Source organism: Bos indicus, chromosome X (genome assembly GCF_029378745.1).
Source record: "Bos indicus isolate NIAB-ARS_2022 breed Sahiwal x Tharparkar chromosome X, NIAB-ARS_B.indTharparkar_mat_pri_1.0, whole genome shotgun sequence".
NCBI classification, from domain to species: Eukaryota; Metazoa; Chordata; class Mammalia; order Artiodactyla; family Bovidae; genus Bos; species Bos indicus.
In genome coordinates, this window is record NC_091789.1 from 93166138 (window position 1) to 93190061 (window position 23924).

Genomic DNA, 23924 nt, shown 5'->3' on the forward strand with positions numbered 1-23924 from the left:
GCCTCAAGGAACTACCTCATAGTATTTTGTCTTACGACAATGCCTGTCACACAATACTTGCTATTATCACCATTATTTGCCCCTACCAAGACTCATTCCGCTCCACCATTTTCGTGGCAGAATATTAATATCTAACATTTGGTGAATGTTTCTTGTGTACTACCTTAGTGAACATGAACTCAGAAAATCCCCACATTTATCATCATCACCACTCCCATTTTGGCCGCCACCAGCCTTGTCCAGGTTCCAACGCTCTCCAGGCACAACCACCAGCCCGCCTGGGCTACGTCATTACGGCGCGTCGCGCGGGAAGCCACGGGGAGGTGAGAAAGGGCCCCTTCCTAACGCCCTTGTTTGCTTGCTTCCACTCTTGAGTCATCGCACGGTAAGGTGGCGCGGGTCTGGAGGGGCCCTAAGGTAAATGGACAGGGAATAAGGGACGGCGGCCATGGCCGATAGGACGACAGCTGTGGTGGTTGGGAGAGGGTCGGGCTTGAGCCCGGGCGCTTGGTCGCGCCTCCGGCACGCGCCTCACGCAGGCGCAGTACGGCCAGCGTCGCGCGCAGAGAAGAGGAGTAGCCGTTAGAGAATCCACGGGAGGTGTGGCCCGCACTACGGGCGCGGCGGCGCGGCACGGTCCCCTGTGTGGGCGGAATCGGGGCGGTCTATAGAGAGACTCGGCCCAATGTAAAAGGGGGGATCACGCACCTGCGGTCGTCAGGAATTTGGAGGCTCCAGACAAGGGCGGAGTTTGAGAAAGGGGCTGCACCCGGTGAGTGGCGCGGAAGGGATTGGTCCGTGCCAATGGCGGGGTGAGAAGGAGGAGGGGCCAGCCGAAGGCGGCTCGAGCTGGCTGAAGGGGCTTGGTGAAGCGCTAGGGGTTGGACTTGGGTAGGGGGTGGGGCCTGTTGGAGGGAAAGAGGCAGTCCCCTGAGGAGCCGGGCTTGTCGAAACGTTAGGGTCAGGATCTAGCCAAGTGGAAGGTGCTGGGCTGGCCCGATAAGGGGTGGAGTTAAGTGGATCGTTAAGGGTGGAGTCGGGGCCGGGGCCGGGGCTGGGTCTGGCTGAGTGAAAGGGTGGCTGATTATCTTGGGAGATTGGCTGGAAGGGGCAGGTTTGCGAAGGGGTGGGGTCTGCGCGAGGCTTTGAGGAATGAAAGGGTTGAAAGAGCGGAAGGGGCGGTGAGAACGGATTGAGCTTGGGGGTTAACTGCTCTGTTAAAGGGCAAGACTTTGAAAGGAGAAATAATAGTATTAAAGGGATGGAGCCTAGTGGAATGGGCGGGACCAGGTAGGATGGACACCCGGTTGGAGGGAGAGCGCCTTGAGAGGCGGAGTTTAAAAGGCGGTGGGCAAGAGCCAGCATAAGGGAAGGAGACTACCCTAGGGGGCGGGGTCTGGAATGGGCTGGTATGTGGGGTCTTCAGGGCGTTCGGGCCCCTTCACCGTCACCTCCACCCCACCCCCCAGGACCGCGTCAGGGGTGAAGTCTCCCCAGCCATGACCTCCACCGGTCAGGATTCCACCACACCCAAGGAGCGAAGGAGTAGGCACAATCCCCACTCTCCCACCCACGACTCCAGCATCACCTCGGTGAGGCCCCCCAACCGGCGATGAGGGGGAGGGGGAGCAGCGGGCTGTGCATTGGACTCTGACCCTTCTCTCTGTTTGGCAGAAGCGAGGTGTTAAAAAGAGTGCCATACTCCGCTCCAGCCCCAGTCTAGCGGAGGTAAAGAAGAAAGGCAGAATGAAGAAGCTTAGCCAAACAGCCGAGCAAGACCTAATCATGGGGCTACAAGGGCTGGTGAGAGGCTCCTGGGACAATCAAAACCCTAAGGTTCTCCATCCTGGACAGTGTGGAATGTTCCTTCTGATTCAGGCCCTCAATCCATCAGTGTCTCCCATTTTTTTCCTCGCAGAATCTGAACCTGGAGTCCAGGACACTGTCTGGCACTGGCTTGGTGTTCGATGAACAGCTAAATGAATTCCACTGCCTCTGGGATGACAGGTGAGGCTGGCTTCTCCAGGCCATACCCAAACCATACAAATATATGCACTTAGAGCCCATTAGCAAGAATGAACCCTTTCTTACTCTAGACTAGAGACTGGAAGCAAATGATTTAGGGAGATGGGGATCAGGCTCGAATGGATTCTTTTCATTTAGCCAACGAACATTTAATGAGTGCCTACTGTGTGCCAGAAATGATACAAATGAGTCAGACAAGACAGACAGGGAGCTGACAGGTAAGTAGAAGAACAGGTCGCTAAATAGCCATCAGCAACATGAGGTGTTTAATGAAGGAGGACCTAAGACCAGGGCTTTCAATAGTGTTTACTAGAGGATCTTAGACTAGTAACCAGGGTTCTCAGGAGGCTTCCTTGAAGAAGGGACCTTTGTGCTGAAATGGAAGAATAACACTTCCCATTCAGTCACATGTTGCAATCCATCAGCAAATTCTTCTGGCTCTGTTTGAAATGTATTCAGAATCTGACCTCTCCTTGCTGCCTCCACTGCCACCACCATTATGACTCACCTAGACTTGCAGAGGCCTCCTTGCTTCCACCCTTACTCCTACTGCCTGTTCTCCATACAACAGCCTAAAAGAATACATACAATGATGTTCTCTCTCTTAAAGTCCTTCAAGGACAGACTGTTTCCCTCAAGGTAAAGTTTAAATTCTTCATCCTGGCCTTCAGCGTTCCATGTGACCTGGTTCCATATCGCCTCCATGACCTCGTCAGCCAGTCCTACCCCTCATTTGCTTTGCTTCACTTCATGCACACTGATCCCCTTGCTGTTCTTCCAACATGCCTGGCATTCTCTCATCTCAGCCTCCTCTCCCAGTTAACATTCAGATCTCAAGGAAACCCTTGGAGAGGTCTGGCCTGGCCACTCCCCTTTCCCCACACCTGAGATATGTCATTGTTTTGTCCATTATTATTCTTATGTGGAGAATGAAATGGCAACCCACTCCAGTATTCTTGCCTGGGAAATCCCATGGACAGAGGAGCCTGGTGGGCTACAGTCTATGGAGTCGCAGAGTCGGACATGACTTAGCGACTAAAAACAACACGCTTAAGTGTTTACCAGTTTAATTTCTATTGCCCCTCTTCCAGTGGAAGACAAAGATGGCAAAAGGCTTCGTTACCGAATACATATCTATCTCCTGAGGCACTAGGGACAGGCAGTAGACAAAACAAACAAAACTCCTGCCTTTGTGGAGATTACATTGTAGAGGAGAAAGTGAAGTCACTCAGTCGTGACCGACTCTTTGCGACCCCATGGACTGTAGCCTACCAGGCTTCTCTGTTCATGGGATTTTCCAGGCAAGAATACTGGAGTGGGTTGCCATTTCCTTCTCCAGGAGATCTTCCCTACCCAGGGATTGAACTCGGGTCTCTCGCATTGTAGGCAGATGCTTTACCGTCTGAGCCACCAGGGAGGGAGAAACAGTAAACAAACAAAAAACAAGGGATAAAGTGTGTTAGAAGGAGAAGTGCTATGGAGAAATGCTAAAGCAGGAGGAAGAGTAGCAGAAAGTGCAGTGGCGGGGACTCTTCAGTTTTAAATATGATGATCAGGTAAGGCCTCACTATCTGAGCGGAGATCTGAAGGAGGTCAGGGAGTGAACTAGAGAGACATCTGGGAGAAGGTTGTCCTGGGCAGGAAGGAAAGCAAATGGAAACGCACTTGGTTTAAGGAATAGGGAGGAGGCCAGTGTAGAAGCAAGCAGTAGGAGATGGGGGTCAGAGAGGTGATGGAAGCAGGTGGTCACAGGACTTCTGGGGCATGGGGAGGACTTTGGCTTTTACCCTGAATGAAATGGGAGCCAGGAGAAGGTTTTGAGTAGAGGAAGGACGTGACCTGATTTGAGTTTTAACCAATGTCTAGGCTGCTGTGCCAGAGAAGGCAATGGCACCCCACTCCAGTACTCTCACCTGGAAAATCCTATGAACGGGGGAGCCTGGTAGGCTGCAGTCCATGGGGTCGCTGGGAGTCGGATACGACTGAGCGACTTCACTTTCAGTTTTCACTTTCATGCATTGAAGAAGGAAATGGCAACCCACTCCAGTGTTCTTGCCTGGAGAATCCCAGGGACGGAAGAGCCTGGTGGGCTGCCGTCTATGGGGTCGCACAGAGTCGGACATGACTGAAGTGACTTAGCAGCAGCAGGCTGCTGTGCAGAGAAAGGACTGCTGGGGGAGCAAAGGCAGAAGCCAGGAGGCCAGCTGAGTTCAATAACCCAGGCCAGAGGTTGTGGTAGCAGCAGTGGAGGTGATAGGAGAGGGTCAGGCTCTGAATATGTTGTGAGAACAGAGCCACCAGGTGCCGGAGGTGACTCCCAAGTTTCACGCATCAGCAGCCATGGAAGGGCAGATGGGGCAGATGTGGTGCTCACCAGTGTCATATATCTGTATCTCTGTTAACCCAGCTTCCCGGAACGCCCAGAGCGGCTCCATGCCATCAAGGAGCAACTGATCCAGGAGGGCCTCCTGGACCGCTGCGTGTCCTTTCAGGTGAGTCCCCCAGCCAACATCCTGAGCAGAAGGCAGTGGCTGAGGGAGAGACCCAGGCACAGCCAGAGCAGAACCTTAGCCCTTTGTCTCTCTCTTGTCTCACCAGGCCCGATTCGCTGAAAAGGAGGAGCTGATGTTGGTTCACAGGTGAAGGTTTAGGAGCCTTGTAGGGGATGGGGAGGAGGCTGCCCCTGGGCCAATGCTTTGAGAAGGAATATCACTTGGGCAAGTCACTGAGCCTCTCTGAATCTCAGTGTCATGCCTGTAACCTGAGAGCTAGTAAACATAAGGAGGATGTGATATGTACTTAGAATGGTGCCTGGCATATCATCAGTCCCTGGTGAGCTCTTTTTCTTACTATAATCTGATGTATAAACAGACAATGGATATATGGATGGAATGATCAGAGGGTTCCCCCAGCGGGGCTGAAGGAACCCAGAATAAGAGGCCTGTTGTGGTATGTCTCAAGGAAAGTTAGCTTGTCAGAGGGAGTATCAGAGCTGAAAAGAGAAAAAGAATGAGTCCAATGAAGAAGGCTGAGGAGAGGAAGGTCCAGACAGCTGGGACAGTCTGGCCAAAGACCTGGAGGTAGGATCTGCTATGGCCAGAGCAGAAGACAAAGGATATTACTAGAAATGAGGCAGACTGGGGAAGGAGCACGGAAGGTGTCCTCTACCCCAGCTATCCCCCACGTTGACAGGTGAGGAGGCCTGATTTGTCCAGGGGTTTGATGCATGGAGGACTCAGTTGGGGAGGGTATGGGGCCCCGGTTCAGGGCCAGGGAGGGAGGCGGACCCCTGCATCCCATCCTCCATCTACGTACCCAGCCTAGAATATATTGATCTGATGGAAACGACCCAGTACATGAACGAGGAGGAGCTCCACGTCCTAGCAGATACCTATGACTCAGTTTATCTGCATCCGGTATGGATGGGAACTGTGAGGGCAGAGGGTGGTGGCCATCCTGGGATTCCCCATTCCCACATCCATACCACTCTGGAGGGAGTAGCTGAGTGGACATGGCCACTCTCATCCCTCTCTCCCTCATTCCCCTCTCTGACTCCCCACTGTCTTCTCCAGAACTCATACACCTGTGCCTGCCTGGCCTCAGGCTCTGTCCTCAGGCTGGTGGATGCAGTCCTGGAGGCTGAGATCCGGAATGGCATGGCCATCATCAGGTAGGGTCCACTGGCATTTGGCTTTTTACATTTTAAAAAAAATTCCTTTCTCAAATGTGAAAGGTAGTGATATGGATAGTATATTTACATGGTTCAAAATCAAATGTTAAAAAAGTTGGCAGTCAGGTACAAGTGAAAGTCCTCCCTACCCCTCACCCCATCTCTAGACCCCTGCTTCCTCTCCTGGAGGTAATCACTGTAACCAATGACTCATGTGTCCTCCTGGAAACAGTCTGTGCCTATTTGTGGGATAAATGCCATATTTTGTTGATTCTAAGATGTATATTATTTCATATTTGTAACATCTTGAAATTCAGATGCATCTTAGAAACGGTAATGCCTCAGAATTCCTTTGGCATCATTTCCTGCTTTGTTGTTGGCATGTGAAAAAAATCACAGTCCATCTTATCATCCTTGGCACCCCAGAAGTGATGAAATGCAGAAGATGTAGCTTTTTTCCTCCCTCCCCTTTGGTTTTAGTTGCTCGGTTGTGCCCAACTCTTACGACCCCATGCCCTGTAGCCCGCCAGACTCCTCTGTCCATGGGATTCTCTAGGCAAGAATACTAGAGTGGGTTGCCATTCCCTTCTCCAGGGGATCTTCCCGATCCAGGAATTAAACCCAGTCTCCTGCATTGCAGGCAGATTCTTTACCTACTGAGCTACGAGGGAAGCCCCCCTCCCCTTTATTAGCCACAAATTATGGTAGCATTCAACACATTCCCTGTACCATGCGTTTTTCACTTTTATATCTTGGAAAGCTTTTCTCTTTAACGGTGTATAGGCTAGACCTATGTAGAACACCATTATACAAACATGCAGTAAGTTAACCAGCCCCTACCACTGGGCATTTTAGTTCTCTCCAATCAATTGCTATTTCCAAAAAATGCTGCAGCAAATATCATCCAATTATAAACATGTTATTTCACCCTTTTTGTTATATAGGTTGTGGACTAAGTCCCCAGGAACAGGACTGGGTATGAGGGTGTATGCATTGATCATTTTAATAAGCATTTTCAAATTTCCTTCAGAGAGAGAAGAGTAGACTAGGGGTGAGGGTCTGAGGGCTCCAAGTACTCAGTTCCTGGCAGCTGTGCAGGCATCAGCACTGAGGGAGTTGGTGGTCCAGGAGTAGAGAGCAGGAAGAGTCCATCTCTGCCGAGGAGAACCCCACCACCAGCAATTTGTGGCCTTCCCTGCCCTGCCCAGGCCTCCTGGACACCACGCCCAGCACAGTCTCATGGATGGATATTGCATGTTCAACCACGTGGCCGTGGCTGCCCGTTACGCTCAACAGAAGCATGATATTCAGAGGTCAGCAGCAAGCAGCAGGGCGGGTGTAATGAGGGTGATATGAGGTGGGGTGTCCTGGTCTGGGCACTTCTTCCCAGTGTTCCTTGATCTTCTTACATAGTGGCCCCCCTTCTCTCCCACTCACAGGGTCCTTATTGTGGATTGGGATGTGCACCATGGTCAGGGAATACAGTTCGCCTTTGACCAAGATCCTAGGTATGCCGCGATACTAGAGTACTACCCCAAATGCTAGACTCCCAAACACCCACTACCTTTACAGGCAGCCAGAAGGGGCCCCAGAGGGAAGGGAAGGCATTCATATTTGTTGGTTGGACCTGTCCTGGGAACAGGCTCAGTGCTGCCCTCCGCGTGTCTGCTGTCTCTCTCAGAATTTCACTCTGAGGCAGGGGCTATTGGGGTCCCCATTTTACAGATCAGGGAACTGAGGCTTACAGGTTAAGAGGTCATACAGAGAAGTTGAAGAGACAAGATTTGAGCCCACAAATCTCGGAGAGCTCATTCACCAAGTTACCCAGGAGCTGAAGTGAACCTCAAAATATTACTTTATTTTCCAGTTATTTGTTAAAAAATTGAAGGGAGTTAGTTCCCTGGTCACCTAGTGGTTAGGATTCTGGGCTTTCACTGCCACAGCTGGGGTTCAGTCCCTGGTCAGGGAACTGAGATCCCATAAGCTGTATGGCACAGCCAAAAAGAAAGTAAATAATATCAAAATGTCTAAAGCAGTGACTCTACTATAATTCCCATCACCTCAAAAGTAACTGAATCTTTCCTGTAGATGTACAAATATTCATCATTATCACTACTATTATTAACATACTACCACTAACTACTACATTTTCTTCAGCAACTTGCTTTTAACAGTATGGTGTGGGCACCTTTCCGTTAGAACCTCTGAAAAGCATCTCAATTCTTTGTAAGGCTCTACCATGTTCCATGGTATGGCTGTAACTTTGGTCATTTAATCTTAGGACATTTATAATGTTTCCCAGTCTTTGCTATTACGAACAATTCTACAGTGAAGTCTGGTAAATAATTTTATACTTCTCTGAGCATATCTGTAGGATGTTTTATCTGGGCTTTTATTGAATTGACTGCATAAATTGTACTTTCTCCCTTGTAAAAGGGCTCTTGCGCTCCTATAGCACTTTATCTAATCTAGTGGTGGTTCTCGAGACATTGCTTTGTTTATTTTCCACCATTCAGTGCTGCTGGCACATGTTCAGATATCAGTCTGATTTCATTCCTTTCCAATATATTTTCCTTTCTGGATGGTTTTAGGTTCTTCCTGGTGCCCTAAATTTTCACTTCGCCAGTGATTCTGCTTACCAGTGGTAGACATTTTACATCAGAATATTCACACCTTTCTTAAATCCTCAGAAGTTTTCTGTTAGATTGTTGATGATTTCTTCTACTGTGTCCTCTCTGGTCTCTCTTGTTAGTCAGATGTTAGACTTCCTGGGTTGATCCTCTGTATCTCTTATTTTTTATCTCATATCTTCTGTCTCTTTTTCCTTTTGCTCTGTGTCCTGGGAGATTTACTCAACTTTACTTTCTAATTCAACAGTCCTTCTGTTGAATTGTGTTTATGAATTCTTTTAATCTCCAAGGACACTTTCTTGCTCTCTGTGTCTATGCTCTACTAAGCTTTAGTTTACTTATTTTCTTTGTCTTCATAAAAATGTTTTAAGAACTATCCTCCTGATGGAGTTGAGAGATAAGGAAGCTGGATGATTGAAGGTCACGGATAGATTTATTTTTCGCTTATACATTCTTATTCATAAGGAAGAATGTACTGAATATATTCATAGTTCTTCATACCTATACATATAGTCAGTCATATATCCACAGAAGAATACAGCTGTTGCCTCCAAGGCATTTATTACAGAGAATGACGAATCATATTAAGGAAATCTTATTATAATGCCTGAGAAAATTAACAAGAATTCCTTTAATGAACTAAAACTTAGTAGTTAAAAGGAAAAAATAAATTTAGTGAGTTTGTCATTCAGTGACAGAAATGATTTTGAGTGCATTGACCTACATCTGTGCTTGACTTCTCCAGAAGGGAAACTTCAAACTGTCTTGGGTATCCTCCCAACATGTTCAGTATGGGAGAGGGCTCACTGGGGCCCTGGACCCTCAGACAACTTTCCAGGGATTTGTTGAAGTCTCTAATTGTCTGACATCCTTTCTCCCACTGTTTTCTTGCGTTGATTCTTGTTTAAAATATCTTTACTATCTTTTGAAAGGATTGTAGGGGAGTGAGGAGGTAAACCTGTGCTATTAATCTACCATTCTTTTACTGGAAGTTGATTGAACTTATTTATTTACTTATTTTTAGCCATGCATCAGCTTGTGGGATCTTAGTTCCCTGACCAGGGATGGAACCCAGACCCTTGGCAATGAAAGCACAGAGTCCTAACCACTGGACCATTAGGGAATTCCCAGCTGAACTTATTTTATCTCCTTCTGTTTGTTTTATAAACTTGGACTTTCTTCATATCTTTTCTTTATTCCTTTCTTTCCCTGATCATAATCTTTATGTTCTACTATATATTTATCTATCAGAGTCAAAAGTGAAACAATCACCCCCTCATCTGCTCAAGACCAGAGTTTTCACATGGACTTCATCCCCCAATTCCAAGATAGTTTTCTTCGATTTCAGAAATTCTTTTATACCAGTTTGCATTTAATTTCACAACTACAATATCAACATTTATTAAAATGTGACTGTTAAGTTTGCCTAGATTCATTGCTTACCACTATTTCTTGCCTTTTCCTAAAATAGAAAAAAAAATGCTGCCTTAAATCATTTTTGGAACAAGGCAGGAAGTGAATGAACAAATGGATAGAAGGATGGATGAGAGATATTCATTTTGATCGCCTCAGTCAGAATCAAGCCCTCCTACTGGGCTTACTATCAGAACATATACCATTGTGACTTCAGTATCTGTTCTGTGTCAGTCTTCCTCACTGCTCTGAGTGCTCAGTTTCTCTAGAAAACAGAAGTGATAGATGTGGCCTGTAAGGTATTGGAGAGAAGGAATTGCCCCCTCACTGGCCTCATGGAACCCCAGCCAGCCCCACTACAGCCCCACATAGCTCCTGAGTCTCCCCAATTCCTTCAGTGAAAATACTAAGCTCCCTAGCCTTGCCTGGCATTCTTTTCAGCCTTACCTGGCGCCCACTAACTAAGAGCCACATGCCCCTATGGGCCTCCATTGTCACAGTGTTCTGTGGTCACTACCATGGTAACAGAGGCAGGTGGGTAAGCAGGCATGATCTGGAGTCCCCCATGGGGTCAGGAGCCCTTGGGGGTGGAATAGACCTAATAGCTCTTGGGGTCTCAGAGGTAGAACTGTATGGGCACTGAAAGGGGCAGCAGTGTTTGCTGTGGGAGGAATTACAGTAAGAGACCAAATGAATGAGTGAGTGAGGTAATGGGTAAATAAATGGAAGAATTAATGGATGGGAGGATGAATAATTTGGCAACTGAATGGAAGAATGAATATATGAATTTAAAAATTCATGGGGAAATTAATGAGAGAATGAATGAGTGGTTAAGTCAACTGTGGTAGCTGTGGGTTGGAGGTTTCTGGGGAATACTGACTGAACCCCCCACCTCTTTTTTTTTCTCTGCCTCCAGTGTCCTCTATTTCTCCATCCACCGCTATGAGCAGGGTCGGTTCTGGCCCCATCTTAAGGCCTCTAATTGGTCCACCACAGGTTTAGGCCAAGGCCAGGGATACACCATCAATGTGCCTTGGAACCAGGTCAGTGTCTGCCCACCCTTCACCCCCCAAAGTGAGACCCACTCCTGCCCTTCAGAGCAGATGGCAGCATGTCCCCATCATACCTCCCTGTCTGCAGGTGGGGATGCAAGATGCTGACTACATCGCCGCTTTCCTTCACGTCCTCCTGCCAGTCGCATTTGAGGTCCTGGGGCTCTGGGGTGTGCTGGGGCAGAGGTGATGTTGAGGGATGGACCATGATAGCAGGTGGCCTCATGTGATTCCTCCCTCCTTCAGTTCCAGCCCCAGCTGGTCCTGGTAGCTGCTGGATTTGATGCCCTCCAAGGGGACCCCAAGGTAAGGCAGGTATTCAGGGATGGCGGGAGGGCAGAAGGAGGCCCTGTGGAGCCAGGCTGACCCTCCGTGTCCTCACCCAGGGTGAGATGGCCGCCACTCCAGCAGGGTTCGCCCAGCTCACCCATCTGCTCATGGGTCTGGCAGAAGGCAAGCTGATCCTCTCACTGGAGGTGAGTACCTCACTTCCACTTCAGCCCATGGATCCTGGAAGACAGAAGAACAACATTAAAATCTGGCAGAAGTTCCTGTCCCAGCATTTCCACTTACTAGCTGGACAACCTCACCTAAGTCCCTCAACCTCCCTATGCCTCTGCTTCCCTTATGTCAGAGGTGCATCATAATAGTGGTAACCACCTCAGACTATTTGCTCAGCAAATGAAATCACCCTTCAAATGCCTTGACATGCAGCCAGTACCACCCCAGTGTCATTCATACTCTTCTCTGGTAAAATCTGGCTCTTTCCTGCTCTCCCTCTCCCAGGGTGGCTATAATCTCCACTCTCTGGCTGAAGGTGTCAGCGCCACCCTCCACACCCTTCTGGGTGACCCTTGTCCTGTGTTAGAGTCTCCTGGTGCCCCCTGCCCAAGGTAAGCACAGGTGGAAGAGGGGAGAAGCAGGCCCCTCACTGCTCATTCAGGAGCCTGCTGGTCACATTTCACCCTCACTTGACCAGTGCCCAGGCATCACTCTCCTGTACTCTGGAAGCCCTGGAACCCTTCTGGGAGAGCCTTGTGAGATCAGGTAGGTGGCAGGGAGTGTGTTGGGTCAGGGGTTGGGTAAGGAATGAGCTGTGGGAGAAGTTTCTCTTCAGACCCCACTCTGACCTTCCGGAAGCCACCTTGCTGGGGAGAGGGGGGAGTCAGGCCCTCTCTCACTGGGCCCTGATTTCAGGCCTCCCACCCCTTTTTAGGTTTGGGTAAACCTCGTTCCAGAGTATTACAGGGATCTAGGTTGGGGGTGGCGTAAGGGAGTAGGGTGAATGTGGCCTCCCCTTACAGTTGAGAGCCTGGAAGAAAAGGACACTGTGGAGAAGGATGATGTGGAAGAGAAGGAGGAAGAGAGACTGCCACAGTCCCCTGAGCTCTCCGTTCCGATATGGCCAGTGGTGCAGGCTCGCACGGGGTTGGTCTATGACCAGCAGATGATGGACCACCACAACTTGTGGGATAAGTAAGCAGTCAGAGAGCCAGGCTAAGTGGGAGGTGGGGAAGGACCCCCACTTTCAGTAGTAAGCCCTGCCTCTGTTGCCCCACTCCTAGCTACCACCCTGAGATGCCCCAGCGGATCCACTTTATCATGCATCACCTGGATGAACTGGGCCTTGCCAAGCGCTGCCACTCCCTACCCGCAAGGCCCGCTACAGATGCTGAGCTGCTCACCTGCCACAGGTCAGACCCACATGGCCAGGGTAGGATGGGCCTCAGAAGGTGGAGCCTGGGCTTGCCTCTCTGATACATGGAGCTGTTACAAGACATGGGGTGGGGAGGGATGTGGAGGGAACAGAAGTACCTGGCTGTCTTCTCAAGTGCCCGCTCTGTACCTCCAGTGCTGAGCACTTGGAACGTCTGCGGGCCACGGAGAAGATGAAGACCCGGGAGCTGCGCCGCGAGGGTGCCAACTATGACTCCATCTACATCTGCTCCAGCACTTTTGCCTGCGCACAGCTGGCTGCAGGCGCCGCCTGTCGCCTGGTGGAGGCAGTACTGGCAGGAGAGGTGCCTGCGCTTTGGGGAGGGGACCTTGGGCTCTTGGCAAGGAAGTCCTGGGGGCAAGGGTGGGGCAGGAAAGAGGCGGCTCTGAGAGTTGGGCCAGGCCTGAGGAAAGGGGACTTGGGGAGCAGTCCGCAGTGGAAGGGGACTACAGCCCCAGCTCGCCAGAGGCCTTACTCACAGGGAAGTGCACCCAGGGGGATGGGGCCTACAGGGCGGTGGGGAGGAGGCCTTAGCAGCTGGTGGAGTAGTAGGGGGACTAGAGACAGGGAAGAAGAGAGAAAAGGGGAGGGAAAGCAGTGAGGGTGGGTGGTCTAATCTTTGCTTCCTGCCCCTCCCCCAGGTTTTAAATGGTGTTGCTGTAGTGCGACCTCCTGGCCACCATGCAGAGCCGGATGCAGCTTGTGGTTTCTGTTTTTTTAATTCTGTGGCTGTGGCTGCTCGCCATGCCCAGGCCATCAGTGGGCATGCTCTGCGGTAAGTCTCCCTGCCCCCATTGCCCAGTGCTTACTCAGCAGGCCCTGTAATGCAGCCCCCAAAGTTACCCAGAACCACTCCAGGGTCCAGTTGCCCAGCACTTCGAGAAAAGGACCAAGGAGGATTTAGCTTTTGGGGCCTGACCCAAATGGAATCCCCAGATTGTGGCATGCAGGTGCTTATCAAACAGAATCCAGGGTCCCCTGCCCCAGAATTTCTGGCCCTTGATAACTATCCTAACAGAACCCAAGAGGCCAGTCTCTGGTGCTTACTTCAAAAGGCCCATGGCACTTATCCACATGGGGCCCAGGATCTGGCCCTGAGCACTTGCTCTGGCCCACAGTGAAGCCCTTAGGACTCTGATAGGACCCACCAGCCTGCCAGCCAGTGCTTTCCCCAGGGACTCAGGGTCCTGCCACCTGCAGTAAATGTCCCGGCACACAGACTCCAGGGGTATAGCCCCTGCCCTCCCCCAGGGAACCAGTGTTGCCAGGTAACTAAGGTGCTGTCCCCTCCTCAGGATCCTGATCGTGGACTGGGACATCCATCATGGTAATGGAACTCAGCACATATTTGAGGAGGACCCCAGGTGAGGGGCTGGGGCAGGGGCTGGAGTGTGGTCAGGGAGATGGGCAGGCCATGCCTCAGGGGCACCTTGCTAACCAGCTGTGTCCCCCCGCCCCTTCCTACCCTGTCCCCACAGTGTGCTGTACATTTCCCTGCACCGCTATGATCATGGTACCTTCTTTCCCATGGGGAACGAGGGTGCCTGTACCCGGATAGGTAAAGCTACAGGCACAGGATTCACTGTCAATGTGGCCTGGAATGGACCCCGCATGGGTGATGCTGACTACCTGGCTGCCTGGCACCGTCTGGTGCTTCCTGTTGCTTACGAGGTATGATTCGGGGTGCACGTGATGAGACTCTGTATGTGGTAGTGAGTGTGCGTGTGTCCAACTTACAGGTGACTGATCCTGTGAGAGGGCCTGTGGGTGACAGTAGTGATGGCTTTGGGTGAAGGGATGTGACTGTGTGATGGCTTTTGGGTATGTCTGTGCAGTATCTGTCTGTGACTGCCCTCTGTGTGTAACTGTGAGGACTTCTGGGTGTGTGAGAGTAATCTTGCTTGGAAGTGTGCCTGGTTGTGAACATGTCCCATGTGTACACCATCACTAGTGCTGGTCTGTGTGTGATGGTGGCCCCATGTGACTGCCATCTCTATGGAACTGCATGGTGTTGAGGGGTTTGAGTATGTGTGAGACTCTACGGGTAGCTATTTGTCACTACCATTGCTCTGTGTGATGGCTATGATATTGTGCATCACTGCACATTGCTCTCTCTCTGACAGTCATCTCTCCAAGTGTCTGCTATGGTCTATATATTAATATATATTTGCCTGACACTGAGTGGCTGTAGGTAACTCTCTTCTCCATGTGTAAACCATGAATGTCTGTGGCAAATCATGTATGCATGACTTACTCTGAGGGTTGATGAATGTGAGTGCCATTTTTGTGACCTCTGTGCAGACATGCATGTTCAGATGTGTATGTATGTCTGTGCACAGTGGCTGTGACTACCATCTATGTTTGTGTAACTCTGAAATAGTATGTGTGTGACTGTGTGCAAGTGTCCATCTCCTGTGGGTGCAACAGCATGTATGACTATTTTGCCTTTGGTGGTGACGTGTATAATTGTGTTGGTGCAGGAGTAGCTGAGGATTACTGTTCCCTCTGAGAAATTATGTATGTGTGTGTATGTGTGACTAATACCATGAATAGTCCAGTCTGTATGAGACTGTTTGATTGTGTGTGGCTGTATGTGACCATCTTCTGTGTGTGGTACTTTTGTTGTCATCTTCTATGATGGAAGCATGTGTGTACCTCTTTTTAGCACTGTGTATAAACCCTGTGTTGTGCACATATGTCCCATGTTTGATCCAGGGAGGGGAGCGTTTGCCTCTTGGTCTCAGCCTTGGGGTGTATGTGAGAACATAATCTCTCTGTTTCATGTCACTGTCTCTTGACATGAGTCTCCACAGCTTACAATTCTGCTTCATGTTCCCATCCATCCATTTCTCACATCTGCATCTCTCTGTATCTTGTGTCTCAAAATCTGTGTCTGATGTATCCATGTCTCCAAGTCTCTCTTATGTCTCCATGTCCTGCCCTCCCTATTTTCAGGGCTCTGGGCTTGTGTCTCCTGGGCTCCGGGTCCCATGTCTCCATCCCTCTGACTTGCATCACCCTGTTTTCATTTGTCCTTGTCTCCATGTCTCTGGGTCTCCCTGAGCTACTAAGTCCCCATGCCCCCTCCTTCACGCTCAGTGTGTTTCTTCTCTCTCTGCCTCAGTTTAACCCAGAACTCGTGCTGGTCTCAGCTGGCTTCGACGCTGCTCGGGGGGATCCTCTGGGCGGCTGCCAGGTGTCGCCTGAGGGCTATGCCCACCTCACCCACCAGCTGATGGGCTTGGCCAATGGCCATATCATCCTAATCCTAGAGGTAACTCTCTCAGTCCCTCTTCCCATGGTCGGAGGATGGTCGGGAAGACTTGGGTGTCCCCACCTGGGGTTGTGAGCATACACTGGGCATTAATAACACCAGCATGAGCAGCTTTAATTGAGTACTCACTATGTGCAGGACACTTCTCTCAGCACTTAACATGCGTAACTAATGTGTTTACTTAAAGCAGTCTTGTGAGGTAAGGTCTGCTGACCTTATCATTTTCCTCTCTCAAGATCAGGGAAGCCGAAACACAGAGAGCTGTAGTGACTAGCCAGAGATCACACATTTAATAATGGCAGAGCCAGGCTTGGACCCAAGCAGCCTGGCACCAAAGCCTGGTGCTTTTTACCTCTGCTTGAGCTGCATCCAACAAAATCCCAGGACAAAGGAAGTTCACTGACCTTTTGTAAATTACTCAGTGCCCCTGCCCCTTGTACCTCAGTATCCTCGTCTGTAAGGTGTGGCTGGCTAATCGTGGAGGGGTGCCTGGAACATCATAAGCCTTGTACAAGAGCTGTAGCTTATTGTTATGCATTGTTCATATGTTAGTTTTACCCTCTCAGCAACCTTCTGTGCTGTTATTATTGCTCCTTTACAGATGAGGACAAAAAGTCACAGAAAGATTAATTGACTAGCAAGATGTCCCACCATGTGCCCAGGCCTGCTTGTGGCAGGGCAGAGTGGTGGACTCTTTCCTCAGGTAGCCCGGGTTTCAACCTCAATGCTACTTCTTACCATCTGTTAGGATCTCAGACAAGTCATCTAATCACTCGGAGCCAAAGTTTCTTTATCTGGAAAAAGAGCAGAGACTGGGGTTCCTATAGAGTGTGAGAAACAGGATATCCCTTACCAGATCAGGACAGAGGTTCATGTAGAGAGAAAGATCAGTTGTTCCTATACCAGGGCAGGGCAGGGGCTTCTGGGTGGGTGGGGCCAGGGGTTCCCATTACTGTGGAGGCAGGTTCCTGTACCAGTTCGGTCTATGTGGCTGTGAGGATTCAGTGCTTAGAATAGGGTCTAGGACTTCCCTGGTGGTCCAGCGGTTAAGACTCTGTGCTTCCACTGCAGGGAAGGGGTTCAATCCCTGGTTAGGGAACTAAGATCCCACATGCTGCAAGGCTTGGCCAAAAAAACGTAGGGTCTAGCACATAGCAAGCACTTGATGAACATTAGTTCTTACTATTGTTGCCATCAGTGCTGTTGTTGTTGTGGTTAATATTATCTTGCACATTACATCACAAGTTTATCACCCTCACAACCGTCTCACACAGTAGGTACTGCTCATCTGACACATGTGGGTCCTACTTACTTGTTCCCAGTACCCACCCTCCAGACTTTCAGGGCCCCAAGGGGAGATTGGGAGGCAAGACATTGTGTCTCCTGAATTCCCTGAGGACTACCCCATCATACCTTTCCCTCCTCTTTTCCTTAACAAAGGGTGGTTATAACCTGACGTCCATCTCAGAGTCCATGGCTGCCTGCACTCGCTCCCTTCTTGGGGATCCACTGCCCCTGCTCACCCGGCTGCGGCCCCCACTATCTGGAGCCCAGGCTTCTATCACTAAAACCATCCAAGTCCATCGAAGATACTGGCGCAGTTTGCGGGTCATGAGTGAGTGGGCACAGGGCACTGGGGGCAATGGGGGCTCAGGGGAGGGCAGGGATCAGAGGCGAGAGAAAGGATAGCACCCACATTCAAGGATCTCCCTCCCATGGTTCCAGAGCGCAAAAACAAAGAGGAACTCTCCAGTTCTAAGTTGATCACCAAGAAGCCATCCCAACCAGCCAGTCCTGGGTTAGCCAATGTGACGACCACAGTGGAAGGGAACATCCTGGAGACAGGCATGGGACAGGCCGCCTCAGAAGCATCTGTGAAAGAGTCCACTCCAGATCAGACTGAGTCAGCGACAGCTCCAGTAGAACTTACTCAGGGCCAGTCCTCAGACACAGCCACACAAGGAGCTGCACTGGACCAGACCATCTCAGAGGGGGCCACAGGGGGAGCTGAACTGATCCAAAACCCTCCAGCCTCATGCATCAACAACAGGATTCCTCCTGCCTTACCCGTGCAAGGAGCCACAGCCCAGACATCCCCTAGTAAGCTGATGGCAAACCTCAGAATACTGGACCTAGATAGCACGACTCAGGTAAGGCCCACCACACCCAGGTAAGGGGAAAAAGGGATGAGGATCAGGCCTCCTAGATAAATCTTTCCTCTCCATGTGTACAGGAGCCCTCAGAAGAGGAAGGACTACTAGGAGAGGCAGCTGGAGGTCAGGACACAAATGAGTCAGTGCCAGTGCAGGTCTTTGGAGATCATGCTGACACTGACGAGGTGAGCTCAGGGAGAGGCTAGAACGGTGGCTTCCTTCTCACACCCATTTGTGCCTCAACCAAGGAGTATGTGCTATAAGAACATATAATGGGGAGATAGAGTCCCTAGCTTACTCAGTTTTACCCACCCCAGGTCATGTTTTATGCCGTGAGACCACTGCTTTGGTGTCCTCATTTGGCGGCAGTATGCCCCATACCTGAGACAGGGCTGAATGTGACCCAACCTTGTCAGGACTGTGGAACACTCCAGGAGAACTGGGTGTGTCTGTCTTGCTATCAGGTATGCTGCTGAAGAAGAGTGTGGGGTGGAGGTTGACCCAGGAGCAAACCCTATATGGGTCTAATCTCCACCCAACACTCGTTCCCCAACCTCAGGTCTACTGCGGTCGTTACATCAACGCTCATATGCTCCAGCACCATGAAGGTTCAGGACACCCACTAGTACTCAGCTATGCCGACCTGTCTGCCTGGTGTTACCACTGTCAGGCCTATGTCCACCACAAGGTGGGCCCTGGGCAGACCCTCTAATGTGTGCATACTCACTCACTCCCTCCCCTACACACACACCTTTTGTGATTGGGTAAGGGACAAATGGAAACCCTTCTGCATGTGTGATAGGCCAAGAGACAGTGTGGTTGAGGGCTGGAGTTGGGGCAGCCTCCTAGCTGAGGTAGAGGGGTGCTCACTTTACCTCCCCTCTCTTGCCTCCTCCTCAGGATCTCCTAGCAGTGAAGAACATCGCCCACCAGAACAAGTTTGGGGAAGACATACCCCATTCAGACTAAATCCCAGGATGTGCTCCTTTACCTTCAGAGTCCCAAGATAGACCAGCTTTAGTTCATCCCATCCTGAAGACCCTTTCCAACTCCCCCAGGGTGCTGATTTAAGTGTACGTACTTATATGAAGACTGTGGTCATCGATTGTATATCTCTCCCTGCCCACTGCCTGCTCAAGGGACTCTATCTACTCTGCCCCAAAAGGAAAGGGGAGCACAGCTCAGTGACCCCAAAGGGGCCTGATATAAACCTACTTTGGAGGGCAGAAGAATCAACTGAAGTATGGCAGGGTTGCATATGCAATAAAGTACAAACTGTTACCACCACCTGGAGAAAGCTTTTAACCTTGAGTGGGTAAAGAAGCCCACCCTTCTGGCCAACAGAACTGATGAGTGATGAAGGAGTGAAGGTGTGGGTCTTTATGGGTCTCTATCAGGTCAACCCCCTGTTCAACCAGTGCCCCCCCAAAATTAACTGACAATAGAGCAAGCAGCTTAACTGGCTCCATAAGAGATTAAATGGTGAACTCTGTGAGACAAGGAGCACCTGCCTTAGAAATAGAAGGCTCACAGCCAGTCCCAGCTACACCCTGGCCTGGGAAGGTGAGAAAAATGATCATGAAGTGTCCTCATTAGGCCTCAGCCTTCCCATATGTCTTTTTGTCTTGGTTGTGGGGGTGGGGAGGGGGGAACAATGTCCAGGTTTACCATGCTTAGATGTGGTGGTCATGGGTAGCTTTCTTGGGGGAAGGAGTATCTACTACTGACCAAGGGTGGGGAATTGGAGGATAATTGGGGGCGGGGGGGTTATTTCCCCTACATAATGAGAATTGCTTTGGCTACTCAAAGGAGTCCAGGCTGATGTTTCCTGGACTTGTTTTCATGGCCACCCTCGTGCTCCCAGAATGAGTATCAGAGCCTCACCCAATCAAGAAAAGATAATAGGGAAAGGGGCTGCTGGTCAGCTCAGTCATCCCCTTTAAAGGAGCATTCTGGTTGCCCCACCTCCACAACTCCTGCTTACACTTCATTGGTCAGAATTGTGTCACATGACAGCCATAGCTGCAAGGGAGTCTGGGAAATGTAGCTTGGCACATATCTATCTCAAATCAGGTTCTTTAGACCTTTACAGAATAACACCTGCTTTGCAACTTTCTCCTCCCTTCAGGACCGGATGCAACTCTCTCCCATGCTACCAAAATGCCTGCTTGAGGCAGCGCAAGCTCCCAGGCCTCAGAGAGGCCCTCACAAAACATTTCGCAAAGACGGGACACTCAGGTCAAAAATGTGACAACCGCCCCATACACTAAACACACAAAATCACGTCCCAGGTGGGGCAAGGTAAAGAGGTACAGCAGGATGCACGAGGTACACAGGGTAGTCAGCGGTACACAGGGTAGTCAGCGCTTACAGCACACCTCAAGAATACCTCAGGGCGCACTCACCTAGGAGCGCTGACAGGGGTGCGCCAGCAGAGGGGCCTGAGGGCAGCCTGATGCGCATGTGCACTCCCATCTTCCCCTTCCCCATCCCGTCACTGGGACCTGAGGGAGCATCTCCTCTGTCAGAGCGGCGGTTGGGGTCGCCACCGGCCTTCCTGGAACTGAGGTGAGCTGGGGCGCCAGGCCTCCCCCTGCGCCCCGCCCCCACACCGATCTGGGCGGTCCTTCTACTTAAGGCTGTGGGGGTGTGGCCGAGGTCAGGTGTGAGGGCAGTTTCCCCTGTTTGCCTCCTCTCCTCAGAGACCAGCAACCTGCAGCCGCCTTTGTGAGGCCGTGAGTATGGACTTGGGTGAGGGCGTAGGCCCCAAGCGGGGAGCGGGGAGTCGGGAGTTGGGCGGGAAGGTGCAGGCCGAGCGCGGCTTTGGGGTGAAACCGGGTGTGCCCCCCCTCCCAGCCCCACACCGGGCCAGCCTCCTGGGCTTTAGTCAGGGGATGCCTGACTGAGGTGGTGCGGAGCCTGGGCCACCTTGGAAGGAGATGGAGGGGACTGTCGTTGGGTGGACATGCCCCTCCCTCCTTGGGTCAGGGAGACGACAGCGGTTCATGCCTGGGGGAGGGGTCCCCTACCACCTTACACTGGCAGTTGGCACCGTTGCTTCCCCATTCCCCCGCCACCCTGCAGTGGTCTGTGTGACCTCGGGTCAGTCATCGCCACTCACTCCCAAGCCTCGCTGTTCCAGTTCCTCATTGCATGGCAGCCTCAGCCCCGGTGACCCCCGCCCAGAGCGAAGGCGCCTCGCACCCGGCCCTGTCTCAGGTGACAACGGCCACCTCTCCGGCCGCCTGCACCCCGTCCCCTGCCTCCAAACCCTCAGCAAAAACCCTGTCAGGCAGGCCTTCGGAACATCCCAAATCCCGCTCTGCTCTCATACAGGTCCCCTACGGCCTGCATTGCTGCCCTGGCTCCTGGCTGGCCCCCTCTCCTCAGCCCATCCTCATGATCTGATCTCTCTGTTTCTGCCCCCAATCGGGGTGGGGGGACCACCAGAGCTCCGTCTTCTATCAGGTCCCCCTTCCTGGTGGGAGAGCACATTCCACAGCTCTTTTCAGGGATCCTCTCAGGGCTGAGGCCCCACAGCTGGATCTCCTCCTGGGACCTTCCCCCCTACCCCAACTCTGACGCTGGGATCCCAAATGCCACAGAATTCCTCCATCCCGCCTAGCTGCCACTGCCCTGGGGCTTCTGGGGAGACTTGGGGCCTCAACCATTATGATGCATATCCTGAGGCCACACACCAAACCATGATCGGGGATGTGTATTGAAAGGGTTAATGGTGACATTCTATTAATAGTGGACGCTAATTGAGCACCTGCTGTGTCTTCTAACTGCATGGTAATTTACTTGCTTATCTTGTTTATTGTCTCTTTTTCACTTCCAGAATCCTCCCAAGGGCTGGGACTTTATTTTGTTCTCAGCCACTTCACCACCCCCACACCTCCTGCCCCCAACCCTACCTCCCATCTCCACACCCATCACAATGCCTGGCATGCAGGAAGGTCCCCGAATTAGTGAATGAAAATTAAATTATAATAGAAATGCCTAACATTAACTAAGCACCTTCTCCCTGCTTATCACCTATTATTGAAGCATTCTTACTGATTTATCTTTGTTGTCTGTTTTCCTGACTAGAAAGTCACATTCAGGAGGGCCAGGGTTTATTAATCTCTTTTTTCCCCCACCTCTTTGTCCTTGCCACACAGTAGGTTCTCAATAGCTATATGTTGAATAAGTAATAAAGACTAAATTCCAATGATTATAATTAACAGACTTCATAATTAGCTTAATTCTTTGGTTTATTGTTATCATCTTTTTAAAATTTATTTTTAATTGAAGGATAATTACTATATTGTGTTGGTTTCTTCAATACATCAACATGGATGAGCCATAGGTATTCATATATTCCCTCCCTCTTGGTGTTTCCTTCTTTTAGAACATAAACTCCTGGGGGCAGGAATGTTGCTCACCACAAACTGTGTCTGGCAGTGTGCTGGGCTGGGGTCCAACAGGGACATGATCTGAAATCGAAACTGATGAAATTCCTGCCGTCCCTCCAGAATGGAGAGGAACTGCTACTGGGCAGGGGCTATCTTTTCCAGGTGACTGGAAATGTTCTAAAATTAGATTACGGTGATGGTCACACAACTCCGTGAATGAATTTAAAAAACAATTATACACTTTAGGTTAACTTTACGGTATATAAGTTAATCAAGGTGTTTTAAAAAACCCTGCCTTCACAGAGTTTATGTTGTAAAGGGGAATAAGAGAGAATAGACAACATGAATAATGTATATACTATATTAGGTGATTGGTACACACTAGGCACTTAATAAATGTTGATTCAATGACACCTGGCTGTCCCCCTGTCCCTAAATGGTCTCACCTAATCCCCCAACCCCCTACCCCCCCTATTGTCTTTCTTCTCTTCCCATCTGCAGGGCCTGCTGTCCACATCTCTTCCCTGAGCTGCCCGCTTGGAGCCATGGCACAGCCAACAAAGCCTGACATGTTTGATTTGGGCCTGGGCACCTGGAGCCCTAGATCCCGGGAGCAGAGCCACAGGGCTTGGGGGTCACCCTCCAAGGGTGTAGGCAAGAAGCTGCCTGAGTACAAGGCAGTGGTGGTGGGCGCAAGTGGTGTGGGAAAGAGTGCACTGACCATCCAGCTGAACAACCAGTGCTTTGTGGAAGACCACGACCCCACCATCCAGGATTCCTACTGGAAGGAGATGGCCCTAGACCACGGAGGCTGCATTCTGAACGTGCTGGACACAGCGGGGCAGGCCACTCATCAGGCCCTGCGTGACCAGTGTGTGGCGATTGGCGATGGTGTGCTGGGTGTCTTCGCCCTCGATGACCCCTCATCTCTAGCCCAGCTGCAGCAGATGCGGGCCACCTGGGGCCCACACCACACCCAGCCCCTTGTCCTTGTGGGCAACAAATGTGACCTTGTGACCACTACTGGAGATGCTCGTGCCGCTGCTGCAGCCCTCGCAAAAAGCTGGGGGGCCCCTTTCGTAGAGACCTCAGCCAAGACACGCCAGGGTGTGGTAGAGGCCTTTTCCCTACTCATCCAGGAGATCCAAAGGGTCCGGGAAGCCATGGCAAAGGAGGCCACGACAGGGCCAGGTGGGGATAAAGGCCGGCACCAGAAAGCCATGTGCCACTGTGGCTGCTCTGTGGCCTGAAGGTCTTAAGTCTAGAAAAGTGGACCCTCCCCCAGACCAGGGTGATGGTTCCTTCACATGAGCCCCCGCCTACCAGCAAGTAGCTGTGTGGAACATTGTTGGTGTCTCTCTCCTGGGGAGGTTTTCTTTTGGTGATGGGCTTTTTGGCAGTGTGGGACATAGTGTTGGTTGTGTTATGTCAAGTTGAGAGATTCTGTGCAAAATTAAATAAATTGTGTTCTTAGGTTTTAAAACTGCCTCCATGCCAAGTGTTATGTGGGTGGGAATGAGACTGGGTGGGGAGAATGTTACTGAGTTGTGAGAATTCTTGCATTCAAGACATGTGGGGAAAACCCCTATATGC

The 23924-nt window shown here is 50.8% G+C and overlaps 2 protein-coding genes across 14 annotated transcripts; both read left to right on the forward strand.

Annotated features, from left to right (window-relative positions):
* Positions 1–227: 227 nt before the first annotated feature.
* On the forward strand, positions 228–19221 carry HDAC6 (histone deacetylase 6). 9 transcript variants are annotated; one of them, XM_019956048.2, is made up of 29 exons: positions 228–323; positions 1470–1592; positions 1675–1803; positions 1919–2007; positions 4433–4517; positions 4624–4664; positions 5345–5441; positions 5598–5695; positions 6904–7008; positions 7135–7203; positions 10655–10781; positions 10879–10944; positions 11037–11096; positions 11177–11266; positions 11577–11683; positions 11770–11837; positions 12095–12266; positions 12356–12484; positions 12643–12811; positions 13149–13282; positions 13803–13871; positions 13986–14178; positions 15632–15781; positions 17222–17396; positions 17507–17931; positions 18015–18119; positions 18252–18398; positions 18494–18622; positions 18835–19221. In XM_019956048.2, the coding sequence occupies exons 2-29, from the start codon at positions 1500–1502 to the stop codon at positions 18901–18903; spliced, it is 3390 nt and encodes a 1129-aa protein (XP_019811607.2). In that variant the 5' UTR covers positions 228–323; positions 1470–1499; the 3' UTR covers positions 18904–19221. The 9 variants fall into 9 exon arrangements, with proteins under 9 accessions (XP_019811607.2, XP_070640003.1, XP_070640002.1 ...); XM_019956050.2 differs by having other exon boundaries at positions 286–385; XM_019956049.2 differs by lacking the exon at positions 228–323 and adding an exon at positions 478–772.
* A 138-nt stretch (positions 19222–19359) lies between these two features.
* ERAS (ES cell expressed Ras) lies at positions 19360–23814 on the forward strand. 5 transcript variants are annotated; one of them, XM_070783905.1, is made up of 5 exons: positions 19360–19497; positions 20063–20502; positions 20637–20669; positions 21077–21153; positions 22833–23814. In XM_070783905.1, the coding sequence occupies exons 2-5, from the start codon at positions 20390–20392 to the stop codon at positions 23579–23581; spliced, it is 972 nt and encodes a 323-aa protein (XP_070640006.1). In that variant the 5' UTR covers positions 19360–19497; positions 20063–20389; the 3' UTR covers positions 23582–23814. The 5 variants fall into 5 exon arrangements, with proteins under 5 accessions (XP_070640006.1, XP_070640007.1, XP_019811617.2 ...); XM_070783906.1 differs by lacking the exon at positions 21077–21153; XM_019956058.2 differs by lacking the exons at positions 20063–20502; positions 20637–20669; positions 21077–21153.
* The last annotated feature ends 110 nt before the right edge of the window (positions 23815–23924 follow it).